The sequence below is a fragment of the Dipodomys spectabilis genome, unplaced genomic scaffold (genome assembly GCF_019054845.1).
Source record: "Dipodomys spectabilis isolate Male_0828 unplaced genomic scaffold, ASM1905484v1 ptg000001l, whole genome shotgun sequence".
NCBI classification, from domain to species: domain Eukaryota; kingdom Metazoa; phylum Chordata; class Mammalia; order Rodentia; family Heteromyidae; genus Dipodomys; species Dipodomys spectabilis.
In genome coordinates, this window is record NW_024870678.1 from 9,174,620 (window position 1) to 9,193,894 (window position 19,275).

The following is a 19,275-nucleotide window of genomic DNA, read 5'->3' on the forward strand; positions in this document are numbered from 1 at the left end:
CTCACAGAAGGTATTAGGGAAGAAGATAGGCAACAATAAGATGCTGAACCTGGCAGAGGCTTGAGGGATGTCTGAATAATGGTGAACTGATTAAATTTGGCCACTTCTGAAACGGACACACTGGTTCTCTGACTTATTTCCTGTGCAGTGATAATGCTAAAACCATCAATCCAAAAGAGTCGGCCACTGTAGTACATCAGTGCATTCTGGGAAATCTCAGAAGTGCTCCAGGCTGCAAATTCTGTGATGTGGACATCCTCAGTGCTGTTGAAACATGACATCAATTAGTGCATGCATCTGCAGCAAGAAAAGAGCTGGTATGTGCATGGGCCAGTGAGGTTGTGCATTCATAAGTTGTGTGTGTTTCTGTGTGTGTGTGCATGTGTGTGTGTGTGTGTGTGTGTGTGTGTGTGTGTGTGAATGAAAAGAGAGAAAATATTTTCAACAATTATAAACATTTTATTTCCACATTAGATTGTGTTTTAAAATATTCTTTTTAGAGTAACAAATCTCGATCAAATGTTCTATGGGTTTTCCTTATCAGTGTGATATGGCATTAGCCAGAGTGTAGACAGGGTGCAGCTTTTAACAATCCGCTGATATTTGGGTAAGACTCAAACACCTGGTTAATACTCGTCGTATTTAGGGTTTATTCCACATGTGTCTGCAACACTTGAATTAGCAGAAAAACAACATAACAAAAAGTATGTACAGGATCTAGAGGGAAAAAGTTTCTATCCAGAGATAGAACCAGAAAATAACCAAACAAAAAGTGTCCAAGTAACATGCCATCTGTCTAAAGGCTTAAAGTGATCAGATGTGTTTGGAGACCAACCAAAAGTAATGCAGTAATCCAACACTGTTAAGATTCTAATATAATTATAACCTTTTTTAAGAGAAAAAAGGAAAAGCTACATGTCTGAAAAAGAGAAGACCAAGAATTTGTAAGCATTTATCCAAATTGGCAGAGACAACTTTTCCCGAATGTGTGGCCATGCCGTGAGAGCTCCCATCTGCTGACACAGAGTAGCTGTGTTATTAATAGAATTTGTCATAAATTATACACTACCCTGGGTAAGCACACGTCTAGACTATCCAACTTCTCTCAAATGATTACCTCATACCTAACCCAGTTCACATGATACCAGGGAGCGTGGCCTACATGCATACATGATCATGCCAGCTACTAAACAAGACCATAGCTCATGGGAGACTAATGTGAATTTTCAGTATTGAAGTAAACAGAATTGGACTAGGAAGGTGGCTCAGTGGTAGAGTGCTTGCCTTGCATGCATGAGGCCCTGGGTTCAATTCCTCAGCACCACATAAACAGAAAAAGCCAGCAGTGGCGTTGTGACTCAGGTGGTAGAGCACTAGCTTTGACCTGAAGAGCACAGAGACCGTGCCCAGGCCTAGAATTCAAGACCCACAACCAACAACAACAAAAAAAGTAAACAGAATTGCATGGAATTCCTACCTAGCCAATTTATAAACATGGAACTTTAGGCAAGTAATTTTACCTCTTTTTTTTTGGTCAGTCATGGGGCTTGAACTTGGGGCCTGGACACTATCCCTCAGCTCTTCAGCTCAAGGCTAGTGCTCTACCACTTGAACCACAGCTCCACTTCCAGCTATTTTAGTTTATGTGGTACTGAGGAATCTAACCCAGGGCCTCATACATGCAAGGCAAGCACTCTACCACTGAGCCACCTTCCCAGCCCTTTACTTCTTATTTAACCATCTATAAAATGTGGACATAATGCCAGATATTCTACATATGGATGAAGCTGATCTCAATTCCTCATGACTTTCTCAAGAAATAAAAACATGAGCTGGGCCTGGTGTCAGTGGCTCACACTTGTAATCTTAGCTACTCTTGAGGCTGAGATCTAAGGATCACAGTTTGAAGCTAGCCTGGATAGAAAAGTCCTTGAATCTCTATCTCCAACTAACTACAAGAAACCAGAAATGGAGCTGTGACTCAAGTGGTAGAGCACTAGACTTGAGCAAAAAAGCTCAGAGACAGTGCCCAAGCTATCACACACACACACACACACACACACACACGTGTGTGTGCTTGTGTTCATGTATGTGTGTTTGTGTCACAAAATATAAATAAATAAATAAATAATTGTGGACTGGAGGATAGTGGTGCACACTTGTAATTCTAATCAGGAGACAGAGACTAGAGGCCTGTGTGTTTGAGGGCAGCTCAGCATACATAGTGAGCCATCCTGTTGAAAGGAAGGAAGGGAGGGAGGGGAGAAGGGAGGGAGGAAGGAAGGAAAGAAGGAAGAAAGGAAGGAAGGAAGGAAGGAAGGAAGGAAGGGACAGGAAGGGAAGGGGAAGGGAAAGAAGGGAAGAGGAGGGGAGAGTAGAGGAGAAACGGAGAAGAGAGGTGGAAAGGGAAGTAAAAAAAAGAAGCAAAACAAACCATACTTCCTTCTATTAGACCATGTTTGCCAAGACCAAAGAATTAAGAGCTAGGCTAGAGTATACATAAACAAATAACTAGGATAATATATCAGATGGTTATCATATAAGGTGATGCTAAGTGAAATGAACCCCAAGATATGGACACAAGAGATCTTTCTTTGTTGTTGTTTTTAATGTACTATGTGATTTTTTTTTAAATTTCCTTTGTATGTTCTTCCCCCTACGGGATAATCCCTGTTGTCACTCTACTTGATTTTGGTGCCAGCATCTTGTACATACATTTGTCTAATTTGTGGAGGGGAAGGGGAATAACAAAACACTGAAACAAGGACACAGGATGACCCACTGCAACAATGATACCCACAAGACAGTATATTGGAAATGAAGTTTACAACTTAGGGGATGGGAAGAGGTGTGACGAGGTGGGGGAGGGAAGGATTAGTAGGAGAACAACAAGGAAGAGGATAACAATGCTCGACAAGAAATGTGCTCATTACCTTACTCATGTAACTGCAACCCCTCTGTACAGCATCTTTACAATAAAATAAAATTTAAAAAACAACAATAACTTCCCCCAAGTGTGTGTCTTTGTAGTTAAACTTATTAGTCCTCTGCGTTGTTCTACCATTAGATGGTGCTCTACATCCAGTTTTCTGTTACAGATTAGCATCACATAAAATAGGCAGGGCAGTGGCAACTTTGGCCACTTGGGCACAATCAGGTGGATGCAGCCCTCCGTAGTCACTCACGGTTCTGGAGGAAACCCCTTATTAGTTCATTTACTCATCAAGCTTCATTTTTTGGAATCACTTTGGAGGGTCTCTATTCCATCCCAGTGTGGAAGTATGTTACTCTTACATCTCCCTACACAAATCATCCACACTGTGGAGCAAGTTATTCCCTTTTTAACCAATTGCCTTTAAGAGACATTTGTTACCTCTGTCCTCGAAGAATAGATGTGTATAGGTGAATACACTGATTGTCCTGAACCAACCAATAGAGGAGCTGATCACTGAGGTCCAAAGTTAGAGCAATAACCTAAACAGAGAATAAAGTGAGAAAATTAACCAAATGTTCTGATTAGGTCACACTTCAACTACAAACCCCCACTTCACATCTTTTGTGAAATAATAAACTTAGTCAGTTTAACCTTTTTTCTGAATATCGACATTATATGATGATGCCTCTTATTATGTTATTTGTATATAACTACTAGTTTCCTAAAAGGTAGGAATATACCCATTTCTCACTTTTATATATTTAGCTCCAGTGGTTATCAATGTGCAATTCTCAGATCAGCAACAAAAAACATCACCTGGCAACTTAGTACAGATACAAATTCTAGATCAAATTCCAGACCCATGGGAAATTTTAAGTCTGCATCAAGCCTTCCCTAAAGTTAGTCATAACTTTGGGTTCCTCAGACACATGAGGCAATGATTCTTGTTCCTGTTCAAGCCAGTGATTGTCAAACAGTTTTTTTTCCATTTCAATGACTAGGCTACATCATATTTAATTATTATCCCTAAGAAAGAAATCATGTTTCCAGAATGCTTGAAAAAAATCCTCAGGTACTTCATGTGCCACCAAATTTGAGAGCCAATGATTTGAACTCTTTTAAATTAGACTTTTTTATTAACCCAACCAAAAAATTCCTGACACTCAACGTGTGTATGTATTTTCATCAGATAATTATGTGTATATGAAGTCCTATTTCCAGATGACGTGTGAAAAAACACTTCATACTACTCTTCCTTTGTCTTAAAGTTGCCTAGGTAAAATCATCCTGAAGTGAAGTTGGGTTAATAATCATGATTGATTATTTATAATGAGATTAGCTAAAGTTATCTAAATAATAAATTAACTTTTTCATTTAAAAGGCCTAAAGAAATAGTGCTTCTAGGGAGTACATTAGATAAAAACTTATTTGGCTTCATGAATATATTTCACATAGCTGAGAGTCCCTCCTGTAACCAACCTGGAGCCTGAGAGGTGTCAGAAAGGAGTAGCTGATGACTATATTGTGAGCATTTAAACAAAAATGATGCGTCAGTGAAAATGTAAAAAGTGTATAATAAGAATTAAAAATGTCAAAGAACTAAAAATACCTTCTGACACATTAGCCTGCTATTGAGAAAACCATATGATTTTTAGATGCATATATATACATGTATACACACATAGAGAGAGACCTAAGGATATATCTATATGATTTTGTTTATCTGTATTGTATACTTTTATCTCTAAAGAAAAACACTCAAGAAGAAGAAAATGTTTAAAATATGTTAGTTACAAAGAAAGTAAATGATCTCTTTCCTCTTTATGTTCTTTATGGCATTTTTTCTGTAATTTGCAAATTGTCTACAGTGGGCATATATCACTATTACAGTCAGAAAAAAATAAGAACCAGAAATGTAGATATCTAAAGGATAGTTTAAAAGGTACGAAGTTGAAGAAGGAAAAATAATTTTGTGGAATATTCCTATAGCAAACGTTCCTTTGCATACTAATAGCTTCATGCAGACTACTTGTCAGACTTCTGAAACATTCTCAGGACTTCACATGAATCAGTCTTCATAGCAGTCCATTTTCCAGTAATGAAACAGAGAAGTCGAACAAGTTACGTAAGCTGTATGCTTTTTAGAAAAGTCAGCATCCAAAGTTGATTAAAAATAATAAGACACATAAACAACACCCACTAAGAGGTTCTGAAGTGCTTTTAAGACTATAAAAACAGAAAAATTTAAAGCTGCCAAATAGGAGTCTACTCAAGATAAAAGCAAACTACTAAAATATCCATGTTACATATTTGAACTGCATAATCAATTATGACCATCAAATAATGCTTAGAAATTTTTAGGTTATAACAAGGTTTCACTGTAATAACACTTCCTATAGGATTATACCTCAACTACTCACCATATGAAGATATGATACAATCATAATTATAGACTATCACTATTTGGTATTATTGAGTGACCAGATCTTATTTTTAACTCTTATTTTTAATTTATCACCTTTTTCCCAGAAAACCAGGGCTGTGCCTGTAGTATGAGGGAACTTTCCCCATTTAGCCTAGTGCTTTCAACTGAGTAGAATGTGGTCCAATAGAGATAGCCACCGACTGAATCTACCACCATGTCGTTCACCAGTAGCTTCACATGGGTCACAATGTCAGTGTGTCCAGTCAACACAGACTGCCTTTGTATCTAGAAAAACATGATAGTGTAGTCAGTTAATGAGTTTCAAATGGCATCATTATCACAACAATTTGTTGCAATTATTAGTAAGCTGTTGCATTCTTCCATCCATCCATCCATTCATCAATCCATCCATCCATGCACCCATTCATTCATTTACTTTCAACCACAATTATTTATCAACCCTATATGCTGAGTACTATGTTAAGCCTTGAAAACATAACAGCAAACAAACATGGCACTTGCCTTTGTGGAACTTACCTCTTTTCATATCTTCAAACAGAAAGGAAATAAATTAATTTAGAGATAAAACATTTAAAATTCCCAGTAATACATCCAGACAATCAAAATCATCATGAATGACAATGTTTTAATGAATTCTTAAAAGATACACACATGTCCTCATAAAAGATGACTACTGGGCTGGGAATGTGGTTCAGTGGTAGAGTGCTTGCCTGGCATGCATAAAGCTCTGGGTTCAGTTTCTCAGTACCACATACACAGAAAAAGCCGGAAGTGGTGCTGTGGCTCAAGTGGTAGCGTGCTAGCCTGGAGCAAAAGAAGCTCAGGAACAATGCTCAGGCCCCAAGTTCAAGCTCTACAACTGGCAAAAAAAAAACTCCTCTATTTATTCCTCTCGATCATGTATCTCCCCAATACTAGTTTTACCGTTCCATATTACCTATTATATGACAAATATAGTATATTTTTCATTCTTTAAAATATTAGCTCCTGCAACCCTCATAATAAATGTATAAATAATTTCTGTTCCTTATATTTTTTCTTCATCACATGTAAACTGTGTTAAACAAATTTGTCCTGGAATTAAAGTTAAATATTTAACTCATCTTTATATTTACCCTTCCACTTTTTTTTTTTTTTTTTTTTTGGCAGTCCTTGGACCAGGGCACTGTCCCTCAGCTCTTCAGCTCAAGGCAAGCGCTCTACCACTTGAGCCACAGAGCCACTTCTGGTTTTCTGGTGGTTACTTGGAGATAAGAGTCTCACAGCCTTTCCTGCCCAGGCTGGCTTTGAACTGTGATCCTCAGATCTAAGCCTCCTGAGTAGCTCGGATTACAGGCGTGAGCCACAGCACCCGGCTACCCTTCCACTTCTTTAAAGTATTTTTAAACTAAACCATGTTTTGTATGGTGCCAGGATTTGAACTCAAGCTAGGCACTTGGGCCACACTTCAGCCATTTTTTTGCTTTAGTTATTTCTCAGATAGGGCCTCATGCTTTTTGTCCAGGCTAGCCTTGGACCATATTGTGGGCTTGCAAGCACATACTTACCCTCTGACTCTTAGTTGAGCATTTTAATGTATTTATTTTAAGATAGTGATGAAAATCTATAAAGAATAAAAACAATAATGGTATATAATTCCCTTTGCTCTTAAATTCACTTTAGTAGAGAGTAGTATATACCACCAATATTTTATCCATTTTATCTCAGGTGGTACACAAGTATTCATGAACTAAAGTGTAGTACAAGTCACTGAAGCTGGATTGCTTTAGATCACTGAGTGCTGGGCTTGACTTACCACATATGTCTTCCCAGCCCAGTAGAGGAAGTGACCCAGCCACTCAAAAGCTAACGCCCCTGCTCCTGTGATGCTGGGGATGTGATAATATTCTGAAGTATCTGTCCCATTCAGCGGCCACACATAAACATCACCGTTCATGTCACTGTAGTAGAGGCTGTTATTGTACCAATCCATGTCTCAAAACAAACACAAAACCCAATGAGCAGTTATTTTTCATGTATGCCAACAAAAACATCATGACTTAAAGCATTTAGGCACTGTGATACATCTATTGACAGATCAATAAATCAATTGATATACATAGACACACACACACACACACACATATATCACAGTGCCTGAATAATATAGACATATATCAGTAGTAATATAGCTATCATGGTGGGGAGGTGTGTGTGTGTGTGTGTGTGTGTGTGTGTGTGTTTGCCAGTACTGGGGCTTGAACTCAGGGCTTGGGCCTGTCTCTTAGCCTTTTTGCTCAAGGCTAGCTCTCTACCAACTTGATCAACAGGTTCCATTTCTGGCTTTTTGTAGTTAATTGCAGATAAGAGTCTCATAGACTTTCCTCCCAGGGGTGGTTCTGAAACTCAGCCTCCTGAAGAACTAGGATTAAAGGTACCAGCCAATGATAATCAGTCATAGATAACTTTAAGGCCTCCTCTGATATATAAGAACTTCAGTGATTGCTCTAGAATATGACACTAATGTAAATATAAAATTTTTTCTCTTAAAACTGGAGGAACTAACTGAGCGCACTGAATATTTCCTCTCTGCCAAACATTGTCTCAAGTAACTTTACTTGCCTAATTTAACCCCTAAAACAAAGCTATATGTAATTATCATCATTTTTAAGATAACAACCTAAGATTTAGTGAGATTGTCCATTCTATCAGAAAATCTTACCAACAAAAAGCAGGGAAGCCCAGATTCTGGCTTACTCCAAAAGATGTTCTTCTTATCAGTATCAAGTTACTTGCTAATTCCAACTCCTTTATTTACTAGAAATGGTTTGCTACTTTTGTGTGTGTGTGCCTGTCCAGGGGCTTGAACTCAGGGCCTGGTATGTCCCTAAGCTTTGTGCTTAAGGCTAGTGCTCTGTCACTTTGAGATACAGGGTCATTTCTGGCATTTAAGTAGTTAGTTGGAGATAAGATTTTTACAAACTTTCTTGCCTGGGCTGGCTTTGAACTGTGATCCTCAAATCTCAGCCTCCTGAGTAGCTAGGATTACAGGCATGAGTCACTAATGCCCATTTTGCTTTCACATTTTTAATAGCTAAGTTTGTAAATAAGATAAATAACTGTGGAAGATGTCATCTTCAGGCAAAGTCATGCACATGCCACCTTAGAATACTTTTCTTCTTCTAGAAAAATTTAATAATCCTCTTTATCAACATGTTTTTTCCTTACATTTTATTGAAAACTCTATCATGTATTTTTCACTCCAGTTTTATAAATAAAACTCATGGTAAAGGGATTACTTAAAAAAAAAATAGCTGTCTTTGCTGCCAACATGACATTGATAGATTAAAACACCAGAACATTATATCAAAGCCTTCCCAAAGTGGACATCAATCAATAAATAACTTCACAGTGTGTGACTTCATAAATAGCATCCCTACTTGAGAATTGACATTTTCATAGCAATAGCACTACCAGTATTGTCCGGTCAGCATTTTTTCCTTTCACTAGTAAAAGCAAAGATCTCAGAGCTAGTACTCAATTTGTTTTCTATTTATTAAATAACTTGAAAGTCAGGAATAGAAACCTGTCATCTTAGTACATGATAGTGCTTACCTGACACATTCCCTATGTCAGAAGACAAGAACTCTCCTGGGCCAAAGCTATTTAATGGTTTACTCCAAAGTCCATCTTCCTTTACAGCCATGATAAATGGTGGTTCAATAGCTATTTGGTAAAAATAAAATAAAATTTTAAAAAGTATCACAGAAAGCTCATTTTAAGCACATATCTTATGCTCTAGAATATCTTTTCTTTTAGTAAAAGAATATCAGCATTTTGAAAAGTATCATGGAAGGATATGAATAATTGTAGGGAGAATTATCTATCATACTTAACATATTTCCTGATTTTTGCATAAATATCTGAAATGGAAGGTGAAGATAACTGTTTGTTTCATGACTATACATGACTGTCACAATGTCCTGGTCATGGCAGACACCTCCACTCTTGTGATCACTACTTGCCATGGCTCCTTTGGACACCTCCAGAATAAATTATAACAGCCATATGAATAACAGTTATTCTTCCATTTTTCTTTCAGAGAAGGGTGGAATTTAGCAGAATTAATAGCACCTCTACTTCTGTCTCCAAAACCATCAGAGTTCAGAAAGCCTTTAGCTTAATAAACTAAAAAACAGGAAGCCCATGAAGAGGAAGAAAGTCATCTGGTTACTTCAAATATATCTTGGAAAGTTTTTTTAAAGAGGAAGTTAAAAACATAGATGTTGCAGTGTTTATTTGCTTTACAAATTCAATTACAAAACACATCCTTAAGGAACCTCATTCTTGGGCCAGGTGCCAATGGCTAGCTACAGTAGCTAATCCTAGCTACTCCAGAGGCTGAGATCTAGGGATTGTGGGTTGAAGCCAGTCCATGCAGAAAAGTCCCTGTGAGACTCCTATCTCCAATTAACCATTCAAACACTGGAAGTGGAGCTACGGCTCAAGCACCACAACTGAGGCTCAAGCACCACAACTGACGGGGGGAGGGGGGGTGGGAGCGGGGGGGGGGGGGGGCTGGGGAGAGGAAGGGAGGGAAAGAAGGAAGGAAGGAAGGAAGGAAGGAAGGAGGGAGGGAGGGAGGAAGGGAGAGACTGCATTCTCATTTATTTATCACATTTGAGGCAAGGATTTTTTTGTTTTGTTTTGCAGTTCTAAGGATTAAACTCAGAGCCTTGCACTTGCTCTACTGCTTGAACCACTCCACCGCTCATAGGAAGGAATTTTACTGGCTGATCTTCTTCTTCTCAGAATTACTCCTTTAAATCCAAAACATTGTCTCACCTGGCACCAAGGTAGTCCCCACAGAGGGCTCTGACCAGGGTCCTGGGCCCTTGGGAGAACTTGCTCTCACAGACACCTTGTACTTCGTAGCACTCTGCAGCTCAGGTACATTAAGCATAGTCCCACTTATATTGGAGAAAACTTGAGTGATTTCGGGATGATCTTGGGTTGATACTTTCACTTCGTAAGTCCAGTTCTGCCAGGCAGACGGGCCTAAAGAATTCAACATGTCATTGGCCAAGACAAGAACAAACCAAGAACTGCCAGTAAGCTCATCAACAGCCTTATCTCAAATGGCAGATTCATTGTGCAGTAAGGCCTATTACCACACTAATCATCGGGGTCAGTGTGACCTAAACGAACACATGCCCTTTCTGAGACTTCATGTCCAACAAGTTAGTATTGCCCTTCAGTCAAAGCTATGTGATCAGCATCAATTGACTGTTGGAAGGGTTCTCTTTAATATTAAATTAAACCAGGTATACTAGAAATATACTGTAATATTATATCTCTATAATACTAGCATAACCAGGCTCTTAAGGAAAATGCTTAATGATGAATGTCTGTTCAGTGTTTAGACAGTAATTTCAAAAATCCGTATGTGAAGAAAAAGCTGTCAGGTGCTGGTGACTCAAACCTGACTCAAAACTCAGGAGGCTGAGATTTGAGGATTGCAGTTCAAAGCCAGGCTGGGCAGGAAAATGTGAGACTCTTATCTCCAAAATATCACCAGCAAACCAGAAGTGGTGCTATGGCTCAAGTGGTAGAGCACTTGCCTTGAGCTGAAGAGCTGAGGGACAGTGCCTAGGCTCAGAGCTTAAGGCCCACAACCAAAAAAAAAGAAAAGAAAGAAAAAGCTTCCTATTCATCCTCAGCCAGTTTTGATATATGCAACAAGCAATAGTAATTACCTTTTATGATATGGTAAATTAAATGCAAGATCTTGCTTTTGTCAGGAATGTACTCTACCACTTGAGCCATGCCACAAACTCATTTGTTTTTATTTTGTTTTTGAGATATAGTCTCACTAGCTTACCCAGGACTAGCCTAGAACTCATAATCTTCCTTCTTCCACATCCTAAAGAGTTGAGGTTGCAGGAATGTGCCACCATGCCTAGATAGGAATAATTTAACTTTGTCTTAAAGGCACACATGGTCATTTGTTAAACAGTACTCCCTGATGGACCAAAGTTGGTAAACTACCATACACAAAAAAAGATGTAACCAGTGATCTCTTTTTTCGAGCATGATAGCCAAGGAACAGAGTGACTAAGTAACTTGTTCAGGGACATTTTGCCTGCAAAACCAGCATGTGAATCCTTGAAGGCTAGTTCTGGAGCACTTCCTCACACACTGACTCTCTAAAAATGTAGAGTCAAGTTCGGAGAGCTTCAGGGTATTTCTCAAATGTATGTAAGATCCCAATGCAGGTATGATACCCTCCTTGCTAATACTCACTCTAACTAGAAAGTCAGAGTGTACAGTCTTGATAGATGTCCAACTCTACAAGCTAACTGGGAAGTATAAAGATCCTCCTACTGAAAAGCTAATAAATGCAAAGCACCTGGATAAACACTCGTTCATATCTAAGTAGCTGCTGCTAGTGGACAACTATATGTGCATTCTAGAAACTGAATCCCAGAGCCAAGCAGCTCCAGCCTCCTCTCCTTCCAGCAGGCCAGCAGCCACCCTGGGCACAGCACACTCACTGGCTCCTATGGCGAGGGCGGGAGGCTTCCATTGAACAAGGGCCTGGTGAGAGCCAAAGAGTACGGACAGCTCCTGTGGGCGGCCTGGCAGCGGGTGTGGCTGGACAGATGAGCCGAAAATGACCAAGTTACCAAACCCAAATTCCTCTATGTGACTGAGGTCACATCCCACAATGAACTCATTAAAAGACTGAGAATCCTGTTGGAACACAGCTTTGCCATCTGTGACAAGGAAGTCATTGTTTTCACAAGCAAAGCTCTTCACATCAGCGAAGAGGACATGAGGAAGGATGAGATGGGAAGCTGAGCCATCCAGAAATGTGGACATGAAGGCTTGGGCGGTGTTATTGAAGTAAATGATTCTCTTGGACTGTGGCTTTATTGCAAAGTCCTTTAATGTCCAACTCTCCACAATGCGCACCGCTGGAGCAGGCCTGCCAGATGGCGCAGGGAGGTCAACTCTGTAAATGCCGTCTCTCAGGAGATAAAAGACATACCTGATGCAGGAACAAAGAAGCCCGGTGTGATTCAGTGCAAGTGTAGCTGCACAACCTCCTCAGCATTGCTTTCCCTTGCCACGCAACCAGCTCTCTCTCTCCCTGTCCCTCCCCCTCTCTCTCCCTCCTCCCCCCTTCTCTCTCCCCTTATAAGTCTAGAACTTCCCAGGTGCAAAAACGTAGGGGTCATAACTGAAGAGCTATAGTCTGCTCATTTAAATTATTGATTGGCAAGTTGGAAACTTTCAGCTATCATTACAATGTTTAGTCACTTAATTATTATCAATAGCTTTTTTCTTTTTTTTTTTTTTGGCTGATCCTGAGGCTGGAACTCAAGGTCTGGGCACTGTCCCAGAGCTTTTTGGCTAAAGGCTAGAGCTCTACCATTTGAGCCACAGCTCCACTTCTGTCTTTTTGGTGTTGAACTCAAAATAATCTCATGGACTTTCCTGCCTGGGCTGGTTTCAAACCATAATCCTCAGATCTCAGCCTTCTGAGTTGCTGGAACAATAGGTGTGAGCCACTAGCGCCTAGCTACGAATAGCTCTTGAACAAATCATAGAATTTCATAATTGAAAGGATCTTTGAAGATTTCCAAGGAAGGATGAAAGGTGAGCAGATGCAGTCATAATATTCAATATATATAGGTGAAATTGGAGCTAGGTAAATTGAGGGGATGGGGGGGTTGGGAGAGCTGGGAGAGAATAATGAATTGGGTGACATTGATTAAGGTGTATTATACTCACAAACAACATGATGAAATGAAACCCCTTAATAGAACTACTAAGGATAACAAACAACAAACCTAAAAATGTTAAAAGAAAACCATAAAATAGTTTGATATAAAATAGTTCGGTCATGTGTTAGTGGCTCACTTCTGTAAACCTCACTGTTCAGGGGGGTGAGTCCTGAGAATCACAGTTCAAAGCCAGTCAAGGCATGAAAATTCACAAGATTCTTATCTCTAATTAACCACCAAAGTGCTAGAATTCTCTGGCTTAAGTGGTAGAGAGCAAAAAAAGCTCAAGGGCAGTGCCTAGGCCCTGAGTTCAAGCCCTGAGACCAGGACTAGAATCCAAAACTGAGCCCTTGCAAAGTATCTTTGTCATATAGTTGTTTTTGCTTTGAAGTAGACTATCCGGTTTGAAAGTAATTTTATCTAGGCTTTATAAGAGACTAAATGCTTTTGCCTGGAAATTGAATTCTCCTGAAATTAGATACTGGCACATCTGGTTTTCCAATGTTTCATTAGAAAGTACTTTTCACAAAGAGAGCCCATATTTACTAGGCTATACTTACCCATTGTAGGAATCTGCTACGACTTTTTGAGGTGCCATAACAGAGGGCAGAGTAATTTCCTCAAAATTTGAGCAGTTTTCTAAATCACAGACACACACCTAGGAAAACAAAAACACATAAATAAGATCAAAGTCCATTCTCTGTTTACCAACACTTTCCTGAGCCTCTGTCCTGTGCATGGAACTGTGATAATCACACTTTTCAGATCAAACGAAAGAAGACAACATTTAAAGTTAGTGAAATCATGGGCTGGGAAGGTGGCTCAGTGGCAAAGTGCTTGCCTTACATGCATGAGGCCCTGGGTTCGATTCCTCAGCACCACATAAGCAGAAAAAGCCGGAAGTGGCACTGTGGCTCTAGTGGTAGAGCACTAGCTTTGAGTTGAAGAGCTGAGGGACAGCGCCCAGGCCCAGAGTTCAGGCCCCAGGACCAAAAAAAAAAAAAAAAAAGTTAGTTAAATCAGTATACACCTACAATCCCAGCAATCAGGGGGCTGAGTCTGGAAGATTCTGAGTTCAGGGCCAGGTGACATAGCAAGACTCTGTCTTAAAAAGGGAAGTAAGAGGATTGGAGCAATAGCTCATATCTATAATTACAGCTACTTGGAAAGCAGAGATTGGGAAGACTGCAATTCTGGACCAGCCTGGGGAGAAAGTAGCAACACCCTCATCTTAACCAATAAACCAGGCATGGTGGCAAACATGTGAGGTCTCAGCTACACGAGAGACACAGATAGAAGGACAATGATCTGAAGCTAGCCTGGGCAAAAAAATGCACAAAAAAATAAGTAAAAGCAAAACAGTGTGGGAATGTGGCTTAGGTAACAGCACACCTCTTTAGCAAGTGCTAGGCCTTGAATTCAAATCCCAGTATCGCAAAAAATAAAAATTACAAAAGTTAAAATGAAGAAGGTTAATATTCTATGTTGTAAGCTTATGGGCCTCCAGCTATAGTTACACCTTTCAAAGACATAGAACATAAAACATATCTCAGGACTGGTTACTAAAGTAACCCTGCTTTTTGAATAATTCAAATCAACTTTTCCTATGACAGGCAATGATAACACAGATGAAGTATCACTAACCGAAACTATGACTGTTTTCACACCTGGTGAACTATTTTCATACCTGTGAAAATAGAACAATGATCTTCTTGAAGTTGGTTTGGGAAAGGGGAGAAGTGGGGAGGAGGGAGGGTAGTGGAGGGGATGGATCTAATTAAGGGCCATTGTCAGCACATCTAGACATATCAAAATCAAACTCCCTTGTGCAACTAATTATCACAAATAAAAATATAAAACAAAGCCTAGCTACTCAGGAGGCTGAGATCTGAGGATCTTGGCTAAAAACCAACCCAGGCAGAAAAGTCCGTAAGACTCTTATCTCCAATTAACAACCAGAAAAATGGAAGTGGACCTGTAGCTCAAAGTGGTAGCACATTAGCCTTAAGCAAAAGAGTTCAGGGACAGCATCCAGGCCCTGAGCTCAATCTCCACAACTGACCAAAAAACAAACAAACAAAGAACAAACAACTGACTATGGGAAGTGAGGACTAGCATCAATAAATGCTTGGCCCCCTGTGGATTCGATCTAGGACTCAGTGCTATTCTACTGGCTTAAAGTACTCAGTAGGTATGTATGTATTGAATATGAGAATTGTGTTTAATTGTTAATATAACAAGACACAATATCAGTAATAGCTAGTTATTCAATTTTAATTCTCAGTCTCACCAGTTCATCCATGATGAAATACATTCTCTGGTAAAGCCAGTCTATGGAGATGGAAGAAATTAATCCTGAACCTCTGTAGAAAATTCTCAGGTCAGACATATCAGACATATTAGCAACCTCCTTCACCCATATGAGAAATCCTTCAGAGAAATAAACAGTTTCCCGCTGGACATTAACTGATATTCCTAGAAGACCACAAAAATACACACATATTATTAAATAAAAACCAAGACAGAAGAAAACCTAATATTAAAGAGATTTTATTTATGTAATATTAAATAATGAGATTGAAATAAAGGTGGTATTTTTTTGCAGAAAATATTCTTCCAAATTCCCCAAATTCACTTTAAATGGTATATTGTACAAATGTTCTTAAGAGCATATTCTTTAAATATTAGAAAAAAAAGATTTGGATTTTGTTTTGTAAGGGGTTGGGAGTTGTTGGGTGTGTGTGTGTGTGTGTGTGTGTGTGTGTGTGTGTGTGTGTGTGTGAGCCCAAGGGCTCATACACGCTAAACATATGTTCTAGCACTGAACTACATCCCTTCTCAGATCCAAAACCGTTTTTTTAAATATCCTTCTACTCTAGAAATATTTCTTGCAGAAATTTCAAATCTTTCTTTTAACAATAAAGAACATTTCTCTCTATTATACTGACCTGTAATATTACGGTAGATAATATCAGACCAAAGGCAGCGTGCTTCATCTACTAAGTGTTTTAAAGATCTCTTCCTTAATGAAGTTTTTCTGGATAAAAAGAGCCATTGCTCCTCTTCTTGAACTGCAAAATGATATAAGTTATAAACAGGCATATTAAATGCACACTAACACCAAAAATATAACAATTCTTCAAATCAAAGAAAATGGTACTTGAAAGAGACTGCTGAGCAAGTTTTCTCTGAAGATAAGACATTTATCTGTTGTACAGTCCACATTAGTAACTATTAATAATAATCCATGATGAAGAGTAAGAAATACAATAGCATTCAAGTAGGACCCATGTGTCCTGCTTTTAAGAACCCCCAAAATAACAATTCTCAGTATCCATGCCCCTGTAGGAGCTCAGTTCATTATCCCTAGCTGTGAGAATTTACTTGGTGGAAGAGGTCCAGCCTCTGCCAGAGTAGCTTGTTGGACTCTCGCATATACACAGACAATGATTGTCTCTGTCTTGCCCTCTATACTTCTTTGAGGCAAGAGGAAAGTCCTTAGGAATAAAATTTAAGGGCTGCAGAAATCTACATGATGTTCTTTTTTTTTTTTTTTGGTCGGTCGTGGGGCATGAACTCTGGGCCTGGGCACTGTCCCTCAGCTCTTCAGCTCAAGGCTAGCGTTCTACCACTTGAGCCACAGCGCCACTTCCAGTTTTCTGGTGGATAAGAGTCTCATGGACTTTCTTGCCCAGCTGGCTTTGAACAATGATCCTCAAATCTCAGCTTCCTGACTAGCTAGGATTACAGGTGTGAGCCACCAGTGCCTGGCTTACATAAAGCTCTTTTCAACTGGACTGATGTAGAATCATAGGTGATAAACACTTCAGGGACAATTGATAATTGATATGCAATAATCACCTAACAATTTTAACATGTCTCTATATTTAACTTGCTCTTTGGACATGCTTCTTGCATAATAAGCATGCCTCTTCTTCCCTGGAGTCTGGGAAGAGCCAAAAAAATCTAAAGACTGGTGACAGATGACATTCAATACTCCACTGGCAGAGGTGTGGAAAAAGATGGTCAGATCAGCAAATGAAAATAGAAAACAGACTCCTAGAACTCTGAGTCCTTGAATGGTACTCAACATTCTTTACCAATTAAAAAAAGCTAATTGTCTTAGAAAGCACTTTCATTTCTTCTTTCATGAATACAATAAGCACTCAAACAATCAAGGCAATTTTTAAAATTCTAAAGCTAAAGAAAAAAGGAAAGGGGTGATGCTAGTCAAAAAGAAACGTCCTCATTACCTGACTTATGTAACTGTCACCCCTCTGTACATCACTTTATAATAAAAATTGAAAAAAGGAAAAAAAATAAAAGTAATCGACTCCCCCTAAAAAAACTATTTAGAAAAATACCAAAATATAATTTGGCAGATTAAATATAACAAAGTGACAGTGTATAATATTAAAGTTCATCAGATATAAAGCCATTAAGAAGACTTAAAACATATATGATATGACTTAAATGGAAATTGATCATGTAAATTAAGGGTTAGGACAGGTGATTATATAACTCCTGGGTAACTACAAATCACAGGCCAATGAGTTCAACTGAAAACTAGGATTGGTTTGGAGCCACTTTTTTGGGGGGGGGGGTCAGTCATGGGGCTTGAACTCTGGACCTGGGAGCTGTCCCTGAGCTCTTCAGCTCAAGCTAGCACTCTACCACTTAAGCCAAGCACCACTTCCAATTTTCTGGTAGTTTATTGGAGATAAGAGTCTGATTTTCCCTCCCTGTGCAGGGTTTGAACCGCGATCCTCAGATCTCAACCTTCTGAGTAGCTAGGATTAGAGGCATGAGCCACCAGCACCCGGCTGCAGCCACTTTTTTAATATCCTTAATTTTTTTTCTGTTTTTTTTAATACCTAATTCCTAATGTGAAATTTTTCAATATAACCTTTTATTTATTTACTTTTTATTTTTTGTAGTCCTGGGGTTTGACTCAGGGCCTGAGCACTGTCCCTGAGCTTCTTTTGCTCAAGGTAGCACTCTACCACTTCAGCCACAGTGCCACTTGTGGCTTTTTGTGTTTATGTGGTACTGAGGAAATGAACCCAGGGCTTCATGCATGCTAGGCAAGCCCTCTACCACTAAGCCACATTCCCAGCCCTCCTTTTTATTTTTAAAATATTTATATTTATATTGAAAACTCAAGCAAGGTGCTGGTGGCTCATGCATGTAATCTAACTATTCAGGAGGCTGAAATATGAAGATCATGGTTCAAAGCCGGCTGGGGCAGGAAAATCTGTGAGACTTTTATCTCTAATTAACTACCAAAGAAAAGCTAGAAGTGGAGCTGTGGCTCAAGTGGTAGAGTGCTGGTCTTGTGCAGAAAAGCTCAGCACCCAATCCCTGAGTTCAATCCCAAGACCATCACAGATAAATGCATTGAAAATGTATCAAGTTATTAAAAAATATATTATGCAAATACAGAAAAGAGAGAATCTGAGGTCTACCAGTTGATTGGTGACCACTGAAATCTGACCCTATCCTGGCTATCCTTTGTTCCTGTGTCACAAAAGGAGCAACCCTGAGCAGTACCTGCTGGAGATGAAGTGGTAATATTAGATTCTGCTTCTGGCCCCTCACCAACTCCATTGACTGCGGCAATAGAAAACCTGTTCCAAAAACAATTTGCAGAGATGTGTTTCACATGGCATAGTGTGAACATGAGATACAAACAGATGGAGCAGTGACATTTCTATTTAAAGGAAGATGTGGTAATGCCTATATCTAGTTACTGAGTGTCACCGCTCAGCACTAGAATGACCATCCATCACACCCTTGTTTACATTCCCCACAGAACAGTTCAGGGTCGCTGAGGTCAAAAAACTGAACTCTGCTATCTGCATGACCCCCATTTCTCCCCTAATTTAGGTAGCCCTTAGTAAATGCCAGAGAAGCTAATGATAATAAAATAATCTCTAGTGGTTAATAAAGATACCGTTAACCAAGTTTTACCGCCTTAATTTTTTTTCATGTTGAGTTAAAATAAGAATGGTATTTGTGGTATTTATGACTTCATTAACTCATATTTATAAGGATCCTTGAATATAATAGAAACAGTTGAGAATAATTTTGTTTGGCCATGTGTGATCTAATAAACATAGAAGCTT

General features: G+C 39.2%; 1 protein-coding gene across 3 annotated transcripts in view; it reads right to left on the reverse strand.

Moving 5' to 3' along the window:
* The window catches only part of Ros1 (ROS proto-oncogene 1, receptor tyrosine kinase), a 96,417-nt gene that overhangs the window by 52,679 nt on the left and 24,463 nt on the right, over positions 1-19,275 (reverse strand). For 2 of the 3 annotated variants that reach the window (XM_042686249.1, XM_042686179.1), the window contains exons 9-19: positions 18,701-18,777; positions 16,099-16,221; positions 15,441-15,625; positions 13,711-13,808; positions 11,915-12,411; positions 10,206-10,418; positions 8,976-9,086; positions 7,177-7,355; positions 5,454-5,645; positions 3,374-3,474; positions 50-264 (exon numbers count right to left, since the gene is read on the reverse strand). In XM_042686249.1, the coding sequence (XP_042542183.1) occupies positions 50-264; positions 3,374-3,474; positions 5,454-5,645; positions 7,177-7,355; positions 8,976-9,086; positions 10,206-10,418; positions 11,915-12,411; positions 13,711-13,808; positions 15,441-15,625; positions 16,099-16,221; positions 18,701-18,777 (1,991 nt within the window). Of the gene's footprint in view, positions 1-49; positions 265-3,373; positions 3,475-5,453; positions 5,646-7,176; positions 7,356-8,975; positions 9,087-10,205; positions 10,466-11,910; positions 12,412-13,710; positions 13,809-15,440; positions 15,626-16,098; positions 16,222-18,700; positions 18,778-19,275 lie in introns of all 3 variants that reach the window. The other variant, XM_042686110.1, reaches the window with a different exon arrangement.